Here is a 23650-nt window from a genome sequence, read left to right on the forward strand (position 1 = left end):
AGCCCTGTGGCACAGCCACCTCCTCTGCACCATTCCATGAAAGTCCTTCCCTGAGGTCTCTCTCCCCTGCACGTGTCTGCACTCTATGCTATCAAGGCCGGGCCAGTCAACAGGGCTTTCACAAGTGTGTTTGATAAACGAAAGCCCCGCAACAGGCTCTGAGCACCACAGCAAAGTCAGCTCTGCTGCCACTAGACCAGTGGTCAGCAAACTCATTAGTCAACAGAGCCAAATATCAACAGTATAACGACTGAAATTTCTTTTGAGAGCCAAATTTTTTAAACTTAAACTATATAAGTAGGTACACTGTTATTAACTTAGGTACTCCTAAGGCTTAGGAAGAGCCCACTCAAGGGGCCAAAGAGCCGCAGTTTGCCGACCACGGCACTAGGGTGCAAAAGAGTCAGGAGCAAGCAATGATCCCTGATCCACGTGAAAAGCAGAAAGCAAAAGGGGTGGGGCTAAAAACAAGATGCTCTGGGTGCCCCTTTGTGGACCCGTCAAAAAGAGCAAGCACAGGCACTTTTTAGCAATCTAACTTTGCTGCAATATCCAAGCATGGGACTGTTGGGGTTAGTTGGGGTGTTGTCGAACTTGTGTGGCACATGTCACACTGGATCACATTACAGCCTGGCAGGCTTTAGGGTTAGCTTGTTAACTGCAACCCAAAAGTAGATACAACCCAGAATCCATTTCTTTCAATGGAAGATAATTTCTTTTTACAAATACGTGTTTTTATTGATTTGAGAGAGAAAGGAAGAGGGATAGAGAAATAGAAACATCATTGGCTGCCTCCTGCATGCTCCCTACCTAGATGGAGATTGAGCCCACATATACCCTGATCAGGAAGTGAACCAGTGATCTCTTGATTCATGGGTCGACGCTCAACCACTGAACCACACCGGCTAGCTTTAAGTTGGTAAGCTACAGTCGAAGCTGTCTACAGATAAATTTTGGAAAATCTCTTTAAAGATCTTTCCCATTCTCATTGCTACCTCTGTAGCACTGGGTACATACGATTCGCCCATCTATCAGTAAAACAAAGAAGCAGTCTGAATAAATATCATCCTCCCTGAGAAGCAAGGATGTTGTCCATCCAAGCAGGATGCAAGATTGTTGCTTCAAAAATTATTTGTGTAACCCACATTCTTCAAAGTGTGCCTGTAAGCTTCTAATATAGGGAACTGTGATAGTGTGTCTTTATATTAATGGCCTATACCAGGAGTGGGCAAACTTTTTGACTCGAGGGCCACAACGGGTTCTTAAACTGGACCGGAGGGCCGGAACAAAAGCATGGATGGTTTGTGTGAACTAATATAAATTCAAAGTAAACATCATTACATAAAAGGGTACGGTCTTTTTTTTTTTTTTTTTAGTTTTATTCATTTCAAACGGGCCGGATCCGGCCCGGGGGCCATAGTTTGCCCACAGCTGGCCTATACACATACTTTCAACAAACATGTACAGTTTATGCAATACTTTCCTTTCTTCCTGTTTGCTCTAAATATAACTGTTGAAATAAAACTTTACCTTTGTTGAATTTTAATAATAAATTAGGGCTTGTATTCTGTGTGTCTATTTTATTTTACTTGTTGAGTAATTTGTTTGCACTGAATTTCTATAAAACACAATTTAGAAATTGTCCACAATGGACTGGCAGTTAAAGGAAAGAACCTGGTACTGTACCACAAGTAACTGGAGAAGCCAAGCTCTAAATAAAGGGTTTGCCCAGGAACTATTTATCCATAAGTTTCCAATGCTTTTACTCATTTTAATGTTACTTTTCCAGGACACACTGGAACACTTTCTATCATTCAATGTCACACTACTACTACCAGAACACCTTCAGGCCAAGGAGCCAGCCACAGCAGCGCTGGCCATAACATACTAGCATTCTTCATTGAGGGACAGGTTCATTTGCACTGTTCACCAATGTGTATAATTACTGAACAGGTAAAATGCAATCACTTGAGGAATAAGATTTTAAATTTTATTTTAAACTTAAAAATCACCGCCATGTGGCTGGTGGCTACCACACTGTAGAGTATAATAAACCCTTAAGAGTCTTCTCACATATGTATCTCCCCATGCCCCCATATGAAAACAAGTAGCTTTCTGGACAAAGATTGACCTAAAGTAGGAAAACAACCTCACCAGTACCAGTAGCAGGAGACCTGGAGTGCTTCAGAGAAGTGAGGACTTCTTCGGGCTAGGGTAGACACACCACACTACACCAACCAGGAGAAGCAGCCATGGGCCACCACTGCTCCCAGGCTTGACAGGGAGGGAGAGCCCAAAGGCTGGCGCTTACAAACAGCCACCGCAACCCTCACTCCTCCAGCTACTTCTGAGGGCATTCTGCACATCAGGCACTCCAGCCCCTTTCTGTTCACCCTCCAAGTCCTCACAAGCTCAAGACCTAAGACAAAAAGGCTGAGATTCTTGGGGAGAATTCCAACAAGTATCTATGATGGTTCTAAAACAATGATCTGGGCTATGGGATGTTTCTAACGACTTCACAGTTTATTTGAATAATTTCTCATCCAAGCTTATATAAACTACTAACTGTAAGAAGCAAGCACTTCAAAATTACCTACCCTACATTTTAAAAGGAGCTGAACTATGTAAACATGTTAAGGAGTGTTAACATGTGCTTGTTGTGTTTTTTTAATTGATTTTTTTTAAGGCAGAGAGAAAAAGAGAGGGAAGAAAGGGAGAGAGGGAGAGGGGGAGAGGGAGGGAGGGAGAGAGAGAAACATCAACTTGCTGTTCCACTCATCTATGCACTCACTCACTGGTTGATTCCTCAGTATGTGCCCAGACTGAGTATCAATCCTACAACCCTGGTGGTCAGGACTACGCTTCAACTAACAGCGCTACCGGCCAGGATACCATGTGCTTCCAGCAAATGCAGGAAACATCTGAGATCTTGCTTCCTAGCACTGTCACCAGTTTGGTTCAAATAAACTCTTATAAAAATTTTAAAAAATAAAACAGCAATTGCACAGGGTCAATTAAGAGCCTTGAAATAATTCATTCTCTGAAGTCATATTGATGAAATGTATTTGCAACTCTAGGTAAATGGCCCATATGCCTTTTTACAAGGGTCTTTTTTATAAGGGGCCAGAGTGGCAGGGTCTGCTCAGCTGCCACATTAGAGCAATGCCACATGGTTTCCTTTGGAAATGCTCCTCTCAACTTTCTGAAAGTCCCAGGAGTAGGGTGGCAAGAGGGACAGCCAAGAGAAGTGAAATAACCACCTAGACTCCTGTGGCTACACCCTGGGTGTGAGCTTGCTCTGCAATACAGGTCATCCTAACAAATGCATACTACAACCCGTTTCCAAACCAGAGGCCAGTTGAACAACTTATTGCGATACCTAGACCTTCCCCTGGTCGATATTCTGGAGGCTGGTACATAACACAGGACACTGCCTTCCCAGTGTTAGGATGTCAAAAAACTAATTTAGTCACTGGCATGAAATCAAAACCGAGGGAGGACCTGGGTTTCGAATATTCTATGCCAGGCAGGAAAATCCGGTAGAACGGTTGTGGTCACACAGGAGGTCTCCTTCTCCACAGCTTTTAGATCTCAGTGACCCAAAAAGCAAAAGGACCTACCACTTAGAGACTCAGACAATATTCACTCATATTTCAAACATTTAGTAAACCTCCTGTCAATCAGTAACTTGGGCTCCTTGAAAGGATATGTGGGCATCTCTGTGAATATTAATAGCTGTGACCTCACAACAGTGGTCCCCACACCTCAATGGTTTACCAAGAGCTAACTGGCTACAATATGACATTTGCATAGCCTAGTGAGGGCAGTGAGCGATTATCATTATAACCCCAGTGTGGTCTTCTACTCCCAGATCATGTCCACCCAACAACGCAGAAAGTGATGTTATTTCTCAGGGTGTGTTCTCCCAGAGGCCCCTCTTTCTTGCTAGTCCCACATTCAATGTGTCATCAAGTTCTGGAAGCAGTTGGCTCTTGCCCAGGTTGGTATATTTCCCTGCTTGGGAAACATTCTAATTACCTCGATTCCCAACTTCCAAACTTAAATCACCAACCCTCAAAAGTAAGCCTGCTTCTCTTCAAGAAAATTTCAACACATCTGACTTCTCATTAGCCAAGGCATGTGTTAACCCACTAGAAAAATGGCATAACTAACTTTCTGGCCTACACATGACACTTAAAATCCTGCTTCCTCCAACTTTCCGAAGTTCAAATTATTTCAGAACAATAAGTTTATGAAGCAGGTGACATCTAACACTGAACTCTGTCACAATACATGTCAAGAAATAAATACCTTGTTACAACTCTTGGTCTCCAAATTAAAATTGCATTGCTTTGGAAATTGAGAAGAACCAGGCTACCTACTGCTCATCCAAAAACCAGTAACAGCAATAAAAACAAATTTGAAAATATTCAAAAGAAACCTTCAGTAATTTATGAAGATCTATCAGTGTCCTTATCTGGAAAACAAGCTTTCCAAAAGGATGAAAAATGTCATTTGAAGCAAGTTCCATTAAAAGCGATAAAACTGTGTTTGCAGCTATCAAAGCAAGATTGGTTTATGGCTTCGGCACTCTTTCACAGGCCACCTTGCCAGCCAGTCAGGTACCTTTAGCCTTAGAATTGCTGTTTTCCGAAGAAGTAGCTTCCACAGTACATTTACAAAACAGGAACATAAGACAGTCACCTTCAGCACAAATAATCCAACAGTGAGGAAGATGGGTACACAAGTGGCAACCTCACAGGTAGCACATGGGGCAAAAGGTTGGCAACAAAAGTGGTGGAGGTGACCAGAAAGGTTTAGGAAAAAGATGGCATCTGAATGGGTTTTGAACCTCTTTCCTGGGGTATCTGCCCTATGCATTCCAGAAAGAGAAGCTGTCACATCACCATCTACGCTCCTGTGAGATCCAGAACCTGGAGCTGTACTCCATCAACACATATGTGTGCCTGCTGGGAGCCTAAAGCACAGAGCAGGCTGAGGCCATCCTGAGGACTCCGATGGCCTAGATTGGGTTGTGTGACTTAGCCTCTACACAGGGAAGGCAGCACACCTGAGTCCTTTTTAAAGCAGGACAGTGAAAATAAATAAATACTAGTAAATAAATAAAATAAAAGCAGGACAGTGGCAGGGCCGGGCAGTCCTGTGGGCAGTCCGTTTTCATAGCTGTGTGGGAATCAGGAAGGGTGGAAGCCGAGACCAGTAAGAAGGCTATTGCAAAGTCCTGGCATGAGGCAACAGGGACCTTGCTTTAGGGTGGCAGCTGGAAAATCAAAAGAGCTTGGGTATCCAGAGAGAGTTCAAGGCCAACTCCCAAAGTCTGGATGCTTGGTGACCTGGCTTCCCTGCTACAACCTGATGCACAAACTCCCATTAGATGATCTAACACTAGTGCAAGAACAAGAATGCCCTTATCAGCGAAGGCTATGGAGCTGACCAAACTGCAGTACCAGTGTCACAATATACATCCACTCATCATCTCTATTACCCATTTAATTTTTTAAAATATATTTTTATTGATTTCATAGAGGATGGGAGAGAGAAACATCAATGATGACAGAGAATTATTGATCAGCTGCCTCCTGAACGCCCTACACTGGGGATCGAGCCCGCAACCCGGGCACGTGCCCTGACTGGCAATCAAACTGACCTCCTGGTTCATAGGTCAATGCTCAACCACTGAGCCATGCCGGCTGGGCTACCCATTTAATCTTTCTTTTTTTTTTTAAATATTTTATTGATTTTTTACAGAGAGGAAGGGAGAGGGATAGAGAGTTAGAAACATCAATTAGAGAGAAACATCGATCAGCTGCTTCCTGCACACCCCCTACTGGGGATGTGCCCGCAACCAAGGTACATGCCCTTGACTGGAATCGAACCCAGGACCCTATAGTCCGCAGGCTGATGCTCTATCCACTGAGCCAAACCAGTCAGGGCCATTTAATCTTTCTTAAAATATTTAAACCATTGGCCTTAAATACCTATTTAGATACATCAAGTCCCAAATTTCATAAAGTGTTGCTTAGATTGAAGCTGGTTATGTTTTCTTCCTGATCCACATTAGGATGTAATTACCGTAGGACATTTTTGCCTACCTCCAAAAACCAACTCATGCCACCTGGATTTGGCAAACTTTATCCTTCCTCAGGTGCAAAGGTTCAACCAGCACAGCATTACCACTGACTACACATCACCTGTGCTCCCAACTCTGTGCCTGGCACTTTGCCTGTGCTTTGTGTTTCCTCCCTCACAATCTTGCAAGATAGAATTGACTCCTTTTCAAGGATGAAGAAACTGAGGCGCCAAGAGCTTGAGCAATGTATATGAGGCCACAGAACAGTTAAATGGCAAAGTCTACATTCAAACTCAGGCTCAGCCCTAAACCTGTACTCTCAAGTCACCCCACAGCCCCACCATGAGTTTTCAGTGGCCTCTTCCCACAACACTGATTCAAAAAATAAATAAATGGAGGAGGAAAAGTATATACTTTCTTCCCATATTTGCCGTATCAATTTTTTATTTGTTTACAGATAACCAAATCAAAATCAGCACCTGGAAAGAATAAGGCTGATGCCTGCAACAGTAACTTCCAATATGTTCAAAAATGGACAGGCTCACATCAGATTATGTTTCTAGGTTCGGCCTAATTTCATTTCTTCTATATTTCTTTTGAGTTCTACGAATTGATGTTCACTTTGTAGCTTTGCATAGTTTTTTACCATACCAAGCAAATGTGAGGAGAAAGTCAATATTCTTATTATTTGTCTTGTTACAATGCTAGTTGAAAAGGAAACCTTTTAGATATAATAAAATGCATTAATTGGGCTTATCTAGGTACATGTGTTCAACAGAACTCACTTTCTACTCCCTAACCTGCTTGAGCAGAAAAGTAACTTGAAACTCCATCTACCCACACAAGTTTGAAAAGAAAAAAAACCCACTGCTGTTGTGGCGCCCACCCCCCCAAACTAAAAACATGGAAGGCAGTGGTCAATTCTTTTCAGAAACTGCAGCTGACTGACTCGCTGATTTCGCTTGAAGCTTGGTGTCCCTGATAGGGTCCGAGTGCTTCACGAAAGTCAAACCGAACTGTCCCCTCACAGATGACACTCTGAAACAGAGACTGCTCACAAGGGCAGAAGAAACACCAGGGAACAAACATGAGGATATTTACATTGGTGCTGGCCAGTCTATGCAGCAGAAGCAAGGCCTTGGGAAAACTTCCTGTTGACAGGGCATAACACAAACCAGATTATCACCTCCCCGAAGTACTCACAGGGCAGAAGCCTGTGCGAGTCATTCTTTCAGCCTCTCAGCCCGCATTGCCTCTGAGTTATAGAGTAAACTGCCAAGAACATTCAATCTTGGCCAGACCTAACAACACAACACCACCTCCACAGTTCTAAATGCCCCCAACTTGAAAACGTGAGATTGGTTGCTTCAGGCCGTACAGGAAGCCTGTGGTCCCAACCCCAATGAAATTCCATGTTCCCCACCTTTCCCAACTCTGCCTTCACCCTTCGTAACTTTCCTAACTGCTCAAAACAAGGCTTTTTTTTACTATAACTCATCCAGGGCACTGTCATTCTCCAGCAGCTATGCAAGGACTGTGCAGAGTTCAGTCAGGAGCAAATTCAACCCAGATACAGGGGGGCTGGAGGACAGACAGCAAACTAACACTGACCTCTTTATAGAAAAAAACAACCCACCAATCCAGTCTCCCCGTCTAATTTGAACCCACCCTGCCCAGGAGGGGCAGGCAGGATGCTCACTGACAAAGCTTCAAGCTGATCAGAACCCTGAGATTCCAGCTGTTAATTCTATTGGAATTAAGGCGAAGATGCTAAACAGGTGCAAGTCACTACCACAGCCTGACATATGGAGCCAACCAGACTTGATAGGAACTAAATCCCACCCTGCTGGCTTTTTAATAGGATTCTTTCCCTCTTCCCAATCCTAAACCATAACATAAACCTAGCACCACACTTGAAGAAGGGGAAGGCTAAGAAAAGCAGAAACAGACTGCTTAATACACAGGCGGCTTCTTAAACCACACACATGTGGGTGCGCAAAGGGTGTCAATCACAAGCCTGACAAAGAAAAGGTACCTTCTGGATGATGAATCTGGGACAGAGGCCCACTCAAGAGAAACAAGTTTCTTACAGTTCCCCCCAAAGAGCACAGTTCTGTACCAGAAATAGACTTCAGTGATGTCCATGTTTATTCACTGTCACCAGCATTCAGTAACATTTGAACATAGGTAAGGCAACGTAGATGGGAAATCTATACACTAGCCCTGATTTGGTCCTGACGGGGTAATATCCTAAAAAACAAAATGAAAAGCATCCTTTTTGCTAGGTAGCATCAAAGGAATAGACAAAATTCTCCCAGCAATGTCTTCCTTCACTAGCCGCTTGAATCACACTTGCCAAAAGCTCTGCAAAGTGGCTGCTTGCTGGGGCCAAGTGAAGTAAGCCAGTCCTTGCGGGGACTCCGCTCCGCGGCCCCCATTCCCGCTACGGTAAGTACCACTGGGAAGTGCTTTCTGCAGGCACCTCCACCACTTGGCCTTCTGCAGGCCAGTTTTTCAGTCAACACCCAGTATACTGGCAGTAAGTTATTCACAGGGGAATACCAGTCATGGAAAGGACTTCCACCAACCAGTGCACAGCACCCCGCACGTGCGGCCCATGCGTATGATAAATGATTCGTTTCCCAGCTTCCTTAGGGCCTCCATTCATTTATGCAACTCAAAATCTCTTGCTAAAAGCCAACGAGAACAAAACACTCAATGCCCGGTTCCTGCCAGGCTGACTCGACCAGGTGTATGGGAAACTGTCTTTTGATGAAGACAACTCTGCCTTTACCCTCTTAAGTACTTGGCACCACGAGAAATCAAAGATGCCTTCCAATGACCAGCTCTGCTCGACCAGGTAAAATCCAAGAACGCGCTCTCCCTCCCAGTGCCTTTACAAACCTAACCAAGAAGCCCTCGCATCGCCAAGTGCCGTACCTCGGAAAACTGCTGCCACACGGGCAGGAAATTAAATTAGCTTCCGAGTCAGGTTGGATGCGGATGGAGGTAGCCAAATGTGGCGGGGCATCCGCGGAGTTTCACACACACACCTGGCCGGATGCGGACTGCACGGCACACAGTCGGGGGGCCACGCTCCCCGCCCCCCGCCCCCGAAAAGCAGGTAACTTAGAAACCAAGAGCACCTGGCTCCCAGCTCGGAGCCAGCCCACAGGCTGACAACATCTGCGCTCCTGGCAGGTGTTTCAAAATGAAGCCCGACGCTGGCAAGTGCTGATCCACGGCGATCGGGGAGACGGTCGCCAAGCCCGTGGGCTCTCCGGGGGAGCGCGCGGGAGGAGCAGGTGCCGGCCAGCCCTGCGTCCACGGAGAGGGGTTCCCGGGTTGCCGGCCAGAACCGGGCCAGCCCAGCGGGCCCCGAGACGCCCGACCAGGGGAGGCCGGTCCCGGGAGCCCCGCTCGCTCCCCTCCCCGGGCGGCGGGAGGCCGCCCAGCAGCGAGAGAACGCCCGCGTCCCCGCGCGGCCCGGGCGCCCTCATTTACAAATCGGAGGGAGCGCTTTGTGCCCGGAGGCCGCCGGCCGGGCCCGGACAATGAGCGGCCGCATGACGGTGCAGCCGGGCCGGCCGGGCCGCCGCGGGCCTGCTTTAAAGATGGCGAGCCCCCCGCGTGGCTCCCGCGGCTCCCCCCGGCCACAATGGAAGGCGCCCGGCCCCCGCCGCCGCCCGCGGGCCTCACCTTCCATCTCCATGTCCTCGGGCTCGCTCAGCTGCTGCTCGCCCGCTTTCTGCTGCTGCTGCTGCTGCTGGTGGTTCATGTCGGCCGCGGCCTGGGCCTCGCCTGCGGCCGGTGGCCCAGGCTGCGGGCCCGGCGGGCGGGGGGCGGCGAGCCCGGGCGGCGGCGGCGGCGGCGGGGCGGCCTCCTCCTCCTCCTCCCGCGCGTCGTCGTCGGCGGCCCCGGGGAGGCCGGCGGCGGGCGGCGGCGGCGGCGGCGGCAGGGAGACGCGCACGTACTTGCTCGCGATTCGCCCAATCTCGGCGCCGAGGCGGGCGGACGGCCGGCGGGCCGGGCCGGGCGGCCTCGTCGCTCGCAGGGGCCGCCGCCGCCGCCGCTGCTGCGGCCGCCGCGGGGCCCGCCTCCCGCCGCCGGGGCCGGGGCTGCGGGGCTGCGGGCCGGCCGGGGGCGGAGGGCGGCCGGGCGGGGGCCGCGGACTCAGCCCCGCCTCGGGCCGGGCGCGGCGGGCGGGAGGCCTGGCCTGCGCGGCGGGCCTGCGGGGCCTGGGCCCGGCGGGAGCGGCGGCGGCGGCGGCGCGGGCGGGCGACGGGCCGGCCGCGCTCGGGGCGCTGCGGCCTCGGCCTCCTCGGCGGCGGCGGGGCTGCGGAGCGGACGCGGCGCCCGGCGGCTCGGCTCGGCTCGGCGGGTTCTCAAAATGGCGGCGGCCTGAAATGTCACATCCGCATGGGGGCCCGAGAGCGAGCGAGCGAGCAGCGAGCGAGGAAAGCCAGCGGGCGGGCGGGCGACGCCGGGCCGGAGGGCGGAGCAGGAGGCGGAGCGGGGAGGCGGGGCCCGCCCGCAGCCGCCGCCTCCCGGCCGCAGCGCCGCGCCCCCTGGCAGCCCGGCCCCCGGCCTCTCCCCAGTCCCCGCTTCGGTCCCTGCCCCTGAGCCCGAGGTCGGCTGGGGCCCTGGACGCGCAGATGCGCACGGCCACCCCCTCCCCCCCGTGGGTGCCTCCCCGGGATCTGTCCCGTCCCGGGATGCGATCACCCGGAGAGACCCGGCGGCGGCCGGGCGGGGGCCGTGCGGCCCGGGCGGTAGCTGCTGTGTCCGTGCCCGGCCGGCCCAGACCCGGCCGGAGCCGGGCGCGGGTCCACGCTGCGAGCAGCTGCGCTTGGTATTGGGCGCCCTTATCCGACCTGCGATCCACTCACCCGAGACCTCACGTGAGAACTCATTTTCTCACCCTGGTCCGACCCAGAAAACGGAGTCCCTCGAACCAGCCCGAAGAGCTCTCCATGGGCGGGAGTTTGTCCCGCCTGTCAGCCCCGTCCGGCTAGATTCCCGCAGAACGTCCTCAACCTGGAGGTACTCGCCCTGCTGCCTCCTCCGGTGGAGACCGGCGATCTGGCTTCAACCCCTCCAGGGTAACCAAGGCAGCTAAGGGAGCGCGGGAAGGGAAATGCGTCCCTGCACACCTGTGCATCTGAGCGCCGTCTCCCACCGTGAGGATGTCGTTTTACACTGAACATGGCCAGGAAATGGCCCTGGCCGGCACCTCTCCCCTGACACACACACCAAGATTGTGAATTCCATCCCCCGTCAGGGCACATACAGTGAATGCATAAAAAAATGGGACAACAAAAAAATATAAGGATACCTTGCATGATGGATAATCACACGTTGCATACCCATACAAGGAAATACTAACCTATATAATAAAAGCGTAATATGTTAATTAGACCAGACATCCTTCCGGGCGACCTTCTGGACAAAGCCAGGGCTGCGAGAGCCAAGGCCGAGGTGGGCTGGGGGGCCAAGCCCCTTGCACGATTTTTGTGCATTGGGCCTCTAGTTTGGCAATAAAATATGAGGCTTTGCCTGGTCGTGAGGTTCAGTGGCTGAGGGTGGACCTATGAACCAGGAGATCATGGTTTGGTTCAATACCTGGTCAGCCTTGATCCCCAGTAGGGGGTGTGCGGGAAGCAGCTGATCAGTGATTCTCTCATCATTAATGTTTCTATCTCTCTCCCTCTCCCTTGCCCTCTGAAATCAATAAAAATATATTTTTAAGAAATGAGGTCCTGACGGAAGCTACAAGTGGATGAGCCTTGAAAACACTGTGCTGAGTGAAAGAAGCCAGAAGCAAAATGCCACGTAGTATATGATTCCAATTACACAAAATGTCCAGAATCAATTTATATAGAGCTGGAAAGTAGATTGGGGGCTGGGGAGTTGGCATAGGATTTCTTTTGGGGGCTAATGAAAATTGTCTGAAATTTGGTTCTGGTGATGGTTGCACAGCTCTGTGAATATACCAAAAACTACTGAACACTTTAAATGGGTGAATTTTACAGTACATAAAATTGGCAATAAAACTCTTTTTTAAAAAGGGTATGTTGCAAAGAAAAAGAATGAGTGAGAAAGAACAGAGTCTAGACAAGAGATGGGGTGGATTGGACTAGGATGGTGGAGATGGAAAATCGAGGACAGGTTTAGGTAAGTTGGCCGATAGAATTTGCTGGACTTGCACCTAGACTTGGAGTCATGCATTGCTCTCCGATTTTCTGGCTTGGGCATAGAGTTCATTTCTAGGCCACAACAGTTACTAGAAAAGCAAAACTGGCACCTCTCGGTTCTTCCAGAGGGCTGCACTAGGCTGTTTTTCTCCTTCCCCTTGTAGAATTAGGTCTGCATTAGCCATAAGGCCCATTTACACTCAGAAGGGGGCGGGGGGAGGGGGGGTGGTGTTGAAGAACTCCACAGAAGATGTGAATCGGGCTGAGCAACGCCGGCTTCCAGGGAGGCTTAACGCCAAGATGCTACAAGGGACCTGGAGAGTTCCAAAGAGGGAGCGGACTGAGGACACCGTTTCTGATCACTGCCAGTTTTTATAAAATTTTACACCCCCTTCCCTGGTTCAGAATCCAGAGGGAAAACGAAAAACCGGGAAGACAGGAACTGCTGGAGCAGCTGACTTGTCATTAAGTCGAGTCAGTCAAGTGTAGGGAGGGGCTACCCTATCATTACTCTCACAGCAAAACATATTTTGCTCCTCCCAGGGCCCGTGCTATGACTTGGCATAAACAGAGGGCTGGTTTTTCTTCTTGAGAACCAAAATATTTACCTGGAAGTTATGTTGCCCAGAGTCTGAAACAATTTCATGGAAGTATCAGAGAAGAAATGGGCATTAGCAGGTATTTCCCACCACCACCACCACCACGTCATTTAAATTCTTAGATAATCCATACCTGGATAGATGACCTAAAACCCCAACCACAAGTTTAGAGAAGGATTTGGATTTGAGATCAGGCATTTGCCAAGGCCATGCTGCTGGAAGCAGTTTGGGAGGACAAGGGGCTTCAGGATTCAGAACCAGATGATCCAGGTGGGAGTTCTGCAAACGTGTACTTGGGAATTGATTTGACCTCTTTTTAAAAAAAAAAAAAAATTATTGATTTTTTACAGAGAGGAAGGGATAGAGATAGAGAGTTAGAAACATCAATGAGAGAGAAACATCAATTAGCTGCCTCCTGCACACTCCCTACTGGGGATGTGCCTGCAACCATGGTACATGCCCTTGACCGGAATCGAACCCGGGACCCTTCAGTCTGCAGGCCGACGCTCTCTCCACTGAGCCAAACCTGTTAGGGCTTGATTTAACCTCTTATCAGACTTAACTTTCCTATCAGGGAAATGGGGAGGAAAGTTTCTACCTAAAGGGACTATTGTGGAAAGCATATGAAATGCTGAAACTTTATGGAAATACTTCACAATCCAGAGGTGGTGAAATGGTTATTGTAAAAGCAAGGGCAGAATGAGACGAGATCTCAGCCCCCAGTTTCTGACCCACCACCCTTTCACTCAAAATTGCTCAAAGGTGGCCCAGCTGACGTGGCTCAGTGGTTGAGCATTGACCTATGAACCAGGAGGTCATGGTTCGATTCTTGGTCGGGGCATATGCCTGGATTGTGGGGCATGCAGGAGGCAGGCCATCAATGATTCTCTCTCATCATTGATGTTTCTATCTCTCTCCCTTCCTTTCTGAAATCAATAATATATATATATATATATATATATATATATATATATATATATATATATATATATATTATATATATGTATATGTATATATATATAAATTATATATATATATAATTTTTTAAAAACTGTCTATAGGTGGAGTACCTATGTGCCAGGGGCTATTGTTAGATGAATGGCAAAAATAGGCATTGGGTAACTAACCAAAGTCATTTTACCAACATCCTTCCCAGCTGTGAGATGGCAAAATGCTAATGCAAGTATTTTGCTACAATGACTGCTCATGGTTGCCCAGGTATGGGTACAGATGCTGGGTCTTGTTTATTTATTTTTTTTTCTTAAAATTCACAAAAGATGCTTTGGTGGCGTGACTGGATTGACTCAAATTTTAAATACAAAGATGCAGTAATGAGAGGTGTTGAGAACATGAGCAGCCAAGGGTGTCTTCTTTTCCCTTTTTTTGATTTTCAGGAAAATTTGTCAAACTATTACCCACTTTCCTGGTTCAGGCCTTTTTATTTTAACTTATTGATCTCAAAGAGAAAGGAAGGGAAAGAGAGAGAGAGAGATCAATTTGTTATTCCACTTCTTTATTCATTTATCAGTTGATTTTTGTGTGCCTGGACCCTAGGTTGAATCCACAGCCTTATCATACTTTGATGACACTGTAACCAACTGAGCTACCTGGCCAGGCTTAATCAGACCATTTTAAAAGGGTAAGAATATGGAACAGTGGGATCTTTTCAACTGTGTGGTTTTAGAAACACACACACACACACACACACACACACACACACACCAATTGAATTGCTCAGTTAAACAGAGCTGGTAGTGAGCCAGGGGCTTTTCTTCTTTTTTAAGGATAAATCTTTTTTTTTTAATGTATTTTATTGATTTTTACAGAGAGGAAGAGAGAGGGATAGAGAGTTAGAAACATCGATGGGAGAGAAACATCGACCAGCTGCCCCCTGCACACCCCCTACTGGGGATGTGCCGGCAGCCAAGGTGTACATGCCCTTGATCAGAATCGAACCTGGGACCTTTCAGTCCGCAGGCCGACGCTCTATCTACTGAGCCAAACTGGTTAGGGTGAGCCAGGCGCTTTGTAAAGCACTTTGCATATTAATTCATTTAATTCTCACCAACAACCCTATGAGGCAGGTGCTATTATCTCCATTTTATGGATGAGGTCACTGAGGCACAGTCTCCAGGCGAAATAACTAGCTCAAGATCACACAAGCTTGTAAAAAAAAAAAAGGGGGGGGGGAGGGCCCAGATTTGAACCCATGCAGTCTGGGTCCATATATTGCAATAGAATATTAATGAGATTTTATACCCACTGTAAACCCCAAATGTGAAATGCCCCTCTGCCATTAAAAGCATGAATCAGGAATCCCATCATTTCACAACTGCCTTACACTATTTTCTTATCCACATTAGCTAGAAAACAAATACAGGCCATCTTTCAGCAGCATTGCTCTGGAATCACGCAAAATCTTTAGGAACTACCCTTTGCTTAAAAGACATCCATCCTGTATTTTTAATTGGCCAATATTAGCCTAGAAGTTTGCCACATCGCTTACATTCTTGACAGAATTCTATCAGCAGGAATTGTAAATCAAATAATAGGTAACTATTCACAGAGCCAGGTAACATGCTCTCTGTGGGTGTTTTGCTTCATCCTCACAGCCAGTGAGAGCAGTAACTGCTAGTGCTTCCTTGTGCCAGGCACGTTCCAAAAGCTCAACATGAACTCGTTTCATCCTCTCCCCAACCCTGTGAAATAAGCTGTCGTGAACCGTCTTTACAGGTGAGGTAACTAAGGCACCGAGAAGAAAGGTGCTCAGGCCTCGGAGGTAAAAGTAGCCAGGGGTTTCCTGGCTACATACCCAACGGAATTGGAAACAGGGTCTCAAACAATAACTTGTACACAAATGTTCACAGCAGCACTATTCTCAATCGCCGAAACAGCCAACGGACAGATGAATGGACAAAAAAATGCAGCCGACCTAGACCGCGTGGAATATTATTCAGCTCAGCTGGCATCGCTCAGCGGTTGAGCTTGGGCCTATGAACCAGGAGGTCACGGTTCGATTCCCAGTCAGGGCACATGCCCTGGTTGGGGACTCAAAGGCCAGTGCGGGGTGTGCAGAAGGCAGCCAATCAATGATTCTCTCTCATCATTGATGTGTCTATCTCTCTCTCCCTCTCCCTTCCTCTCTGAGATCAATAAAAATACATTTTTTTAAAAAAAGTTCTGACACATGGATGAATCTAGAAAACATTCTGGTAAATAAAAGAAGCCTGACACAAAAGGCCACATATTGTATGATTCCATTTATATGAAATATCCAGAGTGGACAAATCCACAGACAGAAAACAGATTAGTGGTTGGTTGCCAGAGCCTGGGTATGGCGATGGAGGGGTGGCTGCTTAATGAGCATGGGGTTTCCTTTTGTGGGTAATGAAATGTCCTGGAAAAAGATAGTGATGATGGTTGCATAACATGGTGAATGTATCTAATATCACTAACAGTAAAGTTTATGTTATATGTATTTTACGCCAAAAAACAGCAAAGTAAAGACTTGAACCATGGTATTCTCTCATTCCATAGTATATGCCACTAATCACTATGCTATGCTTTCAATTCTGGTAGAAAGTGTTATTATGCTCAGTTTACAGGAGAGGAAGCAGGCAGCGTTAGGAAGCGGTGGAAATGGGATTCAAGCTTAGCTAAGCCATAGAAGTCAAGGCACCCCCTGCTGTTTACCTTATTCAATGACTCCACGTACTTTTAACAACCCTTTAAAAAAGCTGCTGATCTGGAAAATTAAATCCTTTTCAAAGACATTTGAAAATGAGGGTTGAGAAGATCTATATGTTAAAAGTAAAATTCATTGGACAATTCTGAACTTCACACACTTCCATTCATTCCACAAATATTGGTGGATCACCTATCCCGCCCCATGTTCAAGGTCTGGACTGGAGTTCGCTCTACCAGGAGAAGGGACTGTAAGGCAGCAATGGGCCCCCTGTCAGGTGAGACCATGCATGGCTCACGCTTCCGGCTGGAAATGCCTGTCTTGGAACCCTCCTACCATCTTAGGATATCCAGGTGCGGAGCACGGCTACTGGCCTCTCTGTGTCAGTCAAGATGCAGGTCCTTCGTTCACTAGCGCTTGTGCAAGAAATTTATCTAATCAATATGCATACACGGCAAGAGTTCCAGGCAGTTTTTTGTTGTTTTTTTTCAACAGTTCAGTGACTGTGGCACACTGGATTTTTTCTGCCAGACGTGAACTCCAGGAATTAAAATTAATTAAAATAATGGTATTTGATACCAGAGTTGATAGGGAGACAGTATCAGTCTCCGGTTCTAAGGGCCACAAGCTTGAGAACACCTTTGTGTTCAAGAAAATCACACATACACAAGGGCCATTTAATTAGCAATTACTATGTGCCAGGCTCACTGAGTGTTTCACCTGGCTTTTTTTTTTCTTAAACCTAGAATCTCCAAAGACTTAATATAGAAAGATAATGTCCCATGTTAATAACTGTCATTTTTTTTAGAAAGTAATTTTTATTCACTAGTAATCTCTGCTCCCCCCACCACCATGTCTACCAAAGTAAAACGTAAAGGAAATTCTTGTCTGTAACACACGTATCCCCATTTTGACAACCTTTTGAATTTCTTTTAAACACAAAATCAACAATGTGTTTAAATGGCACAGAGCAACTTGTGTTAGGATTTGGTGTTAGACTTTTATTTTTTCACAATAAGAAAAATTGATGCCTTAAAAAAGGGTAACCTTGTTAGCTAAGTCCTACTTTTCCCACTTCGTTTTTTACATATTTATTTAGGAGTTAATTTTGCTATTAACTTGAAGTAACAACAACAAAAACAAATAAAAAGTGCAATGGTAAAATACAACTAAAAAGACAGAAGTAAATATTTTGATATATCTAAGAGTAGAAATTTAAGAAGAAAAAGAATGCAAATGTGCAATTAATAAATCTACATTGTTGCCATGACCCAGCTTCAAATTTTGCATTTAATCCACTGGGCCAAATATAAATTACACATTTTTTTGGAACACCTATTAAGTTGGTCATCACCCTAAACATATCAACTCATTATCTTAGAACAGTGGTCGGCAAACTGCGGCCCCTTGAGTGTGGCTCTTCCACAAAATACCTCGTGCAAGTGCACAGGTACAGCTCGATTGAAACTTTGCGTTCACACTCAAAGGGCCAAAGAGCCACATGTGGCTCCGAGCCACGGTTTGCCGACCACGGTCTTAGAACATCCCAATTGTCACTTCTCAGCTCTCTCTGATTTGGTTTATTAACTCAACAACATATATTTTTATTAGCCTACTAGAGGCCCAGTGCACGAGATTCATGCACTAGGGGGCGGGGGTGTCCCTCAGCCTGGCCTGTGCCTTCTGGCAATCCAGGAGCCTTCGGGGGATGTCTGACTGACGGCTTAGGCCCGCTTAAGCCAGCAGTTGGACATCCTTAGCACTGCCGCAGAGGTGGGCGAGGCTCTCCCACCACCACTGCTGCACTCACCAGCTGTGAGCCCAGCATCTGGGCTTCTGGGCTTCTGGCTGAGCAGTGCTGCCCCTGTGGGAGCACACTGACCACCAGGGGGCATCACCTATGTTGAGTATCTGCCCCCTGGTGGTCAGTGAGCATTATAGCAACTGGTTGTTCTGCCACTCAATTTGCATATTAGGCTTTTATTCTATAAGAAGATTATATTCAAGGCAGTGAGGGCAGGAAGTGGATTGGGCTTTTTCTGTCACCATAAATTCTGACATTACCTGGCTTGTTTTATTTCACCTTTATACAACAACTCTGCTAGTAATATTATCCCCAACTTATACAGCAGCTCATCCACAGGCATACAGAAGCCCAAGTGTGATCTGAGACAGTTTGGCTCCCAAGCCACACTTTTAGCCATAATACTATGCATAAGAAACTGTTAACAGTTATTTCTTCGGAGGAATGGAAACAAGAATTAGGAGCATCATGTACTTTTCACTTTATACTTTTCCCTTCTACATGGATCAGCAAACCACAGCCCATGGGCTATATCTGCCATGTTTGTTTGTTTTATTGATTTTAGAGAGCGAGAAGGAGAGAGAGAAACATGGATGGATTGTCTCCTGTATGTATCCCAACCGGGGATCAAACCTGAAACCTGGGTATGTGCCCTGAACGGGAATGGAAACCTGAATCTTTTGGTGTATGGGACACTTCAACCAACTGACCAACCTGGCCAGGGATGCATGTGTCATTTTAAAAAGTAAACTTTTATTGCTTGGCTGGTGTGGCTCAGTGGTTGAGCATCAATCCATGAACCAAAAGGTCACTGGTTCGATTCCCAGTTTGGGCACATGCCCAGTTGTGGGCTATACCCCCAGTAAGGGGGGCGTGCAGGAGGCAGCTCGTCAATGATTCTCTCTCATCATTGATGTTTCTATCTCTCTCTCCCTTTCCCTTCCTCTCTCTCTAAATATCAATAAAATAAAAAATATATATATTAAAAAAATAAAAATAAAGTTTTATTGGAACACAGCCTTCATTCATTTATGCATTGTCTATGGCTGCTTCCACTCCAAAGGCAGAGTTGAGTAGCTACAACAGAGACCAGAGGTGTATGGCTTGCAAAACCAAAAATAATTATCTGGCCCTTTATAGAAGGTTTGTTGACCCCTGCTGTCCTGCCTTAAAGCTACAAGGGACCTTGGAGCTGAAAGGCCCAGACCCCAAGAGGAGAGCAGTTACCCAGGGGTTCAGAGTGGGTTGGTGGTAGAGAATTCAGGTGGCCCTTCTCTGAGACCACCACCCTATTACCATTTTCCTTGGTTGCCTTGTTGGGTACATTGGGCTCCCCAGGTTCGGCCTGAGCAGGCACCATTGGACACTTCCTTTGTCCCTTTTTCCATCAGAGTCACTTTGCTGATGTCTGGCACCACCTCCCCACCCCCAGTGAACAAAGCACTCTGGCCTCTAAAATGTCTGATAGTTACAACAGCTCCTGGGTGATGGGCACTTAATATGTGCCAGGCCCTGTCCTGAATTTTCTATGAACTAATTCTTTTATAAAAAAATATATTTTTATTGATTTCAGGGAGGAAGGGAAAGGGAGATAGAAACATCAATGATGAGAGAGAATCATTGATCCACTGCCTCCTGCACACCCCACATGGGGATCCAGCCCACAACCCTGGGGGGAATCAAACAGTGACCTTCTGGTTCATAAGTAACAATGCTCTGCCCAAGCTGGTTTGGCTCAGTGGATAGAGCATCAGCCTGTGGACTAAGGGCCCCAGATTCGATTCCGGTCAAGGGCACATGCCCCGGTTGTGGACTTGATCTCCATGGGTGGCGTGCACGAGGAAGCCGATCCATGATTCTCATCATTGATGGTTCTATTTCTCTCTGCCTCTCCCTTCCCCTCTGAAATCAATCAATAATAATAACAAATAACGACGCTCAACCACTGAGCCATGCCGGCCATTCCTAATTCATTTTATAATCACAACAACCCCATGAGCAGAGCCTTGCTGGTCGTTGGGTAGTTTGTGCGTTGTACAAAAAGTGGGGCAGCAAATCGGTGTTTGCTAGGAGTTGGGGAGAGGCTTTGACTTCAGGGGGACCAAAAGGGGATTTTGAGGTGTTCGGACTGATAGTGGGGAAGGAGGATACATGGCCCTACGGCTTTGTAAAACCCATAAAGTTTTACATCACATACGGTGAACTTCAATGAATGTCATCATTTTAAAAAAAGTTAAGAGGGATACTGGGGGAATCCAAGGACAGAATGCAGACTGTGACAAATGAGGCTGTACCCAAGGTGTAGGACATAACCTCACTGAAGGGAGTGGGAGAAAAAAGGGAACTGATTTAAATGACTTTGGAAAGTGGTATTTTTAGTGGAATCTATAAAGCTAATGTCAAAGAACTGTACATTTAAAGAAAAGGGGGCTGCCCTAGCCGGTTTGGCTCAGTGGGTAGAGCGTCGGCCTGCAGATTGAAAGGTCCCGGGTTCAATTCTGACCAAGGGCACATGCCCGGGGTTGCGGGCTTAATCCCCAGTAGGGGCCGTGCAGAAGGCAGCCAATCATGATTCTCTCTCATCACTGATGTTTCTATCTCTTCCTCCCTCTCCCTTCCTCTCTTAAATCAATAAAGAAATATATATTTAAAAAAATAATAATAAAATAAAGAAAAGGAGGCTGCAATCCATCCTAAGAACCCCCGGCAGCAAAGGCTCCATCTGCTGACCCTGCCTTGTGATGAGATAGGTATCTGCCAAGAGGGGCACCTCAATCTAGTTCAAATAAAGGGTCTATCTAGGCTAACGACGGCCCTGCCTATGATCAGGGAGCTATCCTTACCTCATTTTACAGATGAGGAAGCCAAGGCAGCAGGCAGTTAACTGGCACAAAAACAGGTCCAGAAAGCACCAAGATTTCTCCTCTAGAAACAGCTCAAAATGCCCACTGAACGATGATTGGATAGATAAAAGTGGTATAGCCTACAATGGAATATTATTTAGCCATAATATTGTATGATTCTATTTATATGAAACGTCCAGAATGGGTAAATCCATAGAGACAGTAAATAGATCAGTGGTTGCCAGCGGCTGGGGGTAGGGGAGAATGGGGGCTGACTAATGGACATGGGACTTGGAAGGAGGAATGAAAATGTTGGAAACTGACTGTGGTGATGGTTGCACAACTCCCTGAATACATTACAAACCCCTGAATTAATTGTACATTTAAAATAGCTAAATTCTGCAATTATATTTATTCCCATCACCATTTATCCCCTCTGTAAATTATATCTTAATAAAGCTGTTATTTAAAAGGAAAAAAGTCCAGCTGGCATGGCTCAGTGGTTGAGCGTTGACCTATGAACCAGGAGTTCATGGTTCAAATTCACAGTTCAATTCCCCATAAGGACACATGCCTGGGTTGCAGGCTCGATCCCCAGTGTGGGGCCTGCAGGAGGCAGCCGATCAATGATTCTCTCTCATCATTGATGTTTCTATTTCTCTCTCTCCCTCTCCTTTCCTCTCTGAAATCAATAAAAATATGTTTAAAAAATAAAATAAAAGGAAAAAAGATTTGTACTCTGGTAACTGTACACCACTTCACAAGAGCTGTTAACCCTTCACCCAGGCAGGCCTGTCAATACCTCACAACCCATCCAAGGAATTCCTGAATTAATACAAAGAGCCATTTTTTTTACCTGGTCCTTTTCTTATATTAAATTCATTTTTCACACCAGCGGGGCAGGTTGGATTCCAGACTCCCCTATTTTCTGGGAAAAAGTGTCCCTGAAGACTTGTCAACATTTAAAGATCATCATTTAAGACTAACCTTGAGAATGGAGGATTTCTGTTTACAACTCGGTGGGGCTGCCCTAGTAGCGAGCATATGGCACAGCGTTCTGCAGGCCTCTTGATCCTACCTACCCTGAGGTTATTGGATCCTTAAAGTAATGTGCGAGGTAAGGAATTTGCATGATTTCACTTCAGGGCAAAATGTGAAACTGTATCCATGTTTTTGTTGCATTGGTTCAATCTGTATTGACAATGACAACCCTATGTGATTATCTTTCTTTTATGGAGAGGTTGGCAACTTGTCTAAAGTCACACAGCAAATAAGTGATGGAGCCTAAGTCTGTCCAGATCTGAAGCTGGGGCTCTACCGCCCCCCAGTTCTTCTGGTCATTTCAAAGTCTCCTCCTCTCTGAGTTTCAAGTGGAAAGCATTGATGGGATCCAGATAGGCAAGTGTTGAGACAGCTACTCTCAAAAGGACATGGTATTCCTTTCTTAAAAGTATTTGGTTGGTCTACGTACAAATGAACACACACACACACACACACACACACACACACACACACACAGTGTTTGGTCTAGGAATTAAAACCTTCGATTTGTTTAAGCCGATGATTGCCTGATGGAAGGGAGTTGGAGGTTGGGGAAGGCATTAATAAGTACAAATTGGAAGTTACAGAATAGTCACAGGAATGTAGGTACAGCATAGGGAATATTGTCAATAATATTATAATAACTATGTATGGTGTCAAGTGGGTACTAGACTTATAGGGGGATCACTTTGTAAGTTAAATTAATGTCTAATCACTATGCTATACACCTGAAATTAATAATAATTGAATATCAAATGTAACTGAAAGAAAATTTTTTTAATTTAAAAACAATTTGGCCCAGCCAGTGTAGCTCAATGGTTGAGTGTCGACCTATGAACCAGGAGGTCACTGTTGGATTCCTGGTCAGGGCATATGCCTAGGTTGCGGGCTCGATCCCCAGTGCGGGGCCTTTAGGAGGCAGGTGCAAGAGGCAGCTGACCAATGATTCTTTCATTGATGTTTCTATATCTCTCTCCCTCTCCCTTCCTCTCTGAAATAAGAAAAATATATTTTAAAAAATAAATAAAAAGAACAATTTAGAGCCTATGAGCTTTTTAAGTTTTATAAACCTAGAACAGTTTGGATTTAAATAACTTTTGGCCACCCTGGGACCACTCGCTCTCTTGTTTTTCTTTTGTGCATTTGTGTGTAATGGAACAGGACCCAAGCAGACCACCTGAGCTCTGTGCCCTCACTTCTCTGAACCTGCCTCTGCATGTACTGAAAGAGAAAAATGGCTGACCAATGTCACCCCAATAAATGTTATAAAAATTTAAAAAGCCCTAACCGGTTTGGCTCCGTGGATAGAGCCTCAGCCTGTGGACTGAAAGGTCCCAGGTTCGATTCTGGTCAAGGGCATGTACCTTGGCTGCGGGCACATCCCCAGTAGGAG

The 23650-nt window shown here is 46.6% G+C and overlaps 1 protein-coding gene and 1 long non-coding RNA gene across 2 annotated transcripts in view; both read right to left on the reverse strand.

Moving 5' to 3' along the window:
- Window positions 1-10547, reverse strand: part of USP7 (ubiquitin specific peptidase 7) — a 68402-nt gene extending 57855 nt beyond the window's left edge. Inside the window, exon 1 of the mRNA XM_059693132.1 lies at window positions 9791-10547. Coding sequence (XP_059549115.1) covers window positions 9791-9869 — 79 coding nt within the window. The 5' untranslated portion in view covers window positions 9870-10547. The remainder of the gene's footprint in view (window positions 1-9790) is intronic.
- Window positions 1358-9784, reverse strand: LOC132233071 (uncharacterized). Its single transcript, XR_009452548.1, has 2 exons — window positions 5946-9784; window positions 1358-5711 (listed from the first exon to the last, which is right to left on the reverse strand). It is a non-coding gene; the product is annotated as an uncharacterized LOC132233071 (long non-coding RNA).
- Window positions 10548-23650: the final 13103 nt, after the last annotated feature.

This window comes from Myotis daubentonii, chromosome 4, assembly GCF_963259705.1.
Source record: "Myotis daubentonii chromosome 4, mMyoDau2.1, whole genome shotgun sequence".
NCBI classification, from domain to species: Eukaryota; Metazoa; Chordata; class Mammalia; order Chiroptera; family Vespertilionidae; genus Myotis; species Myotis daubentonii.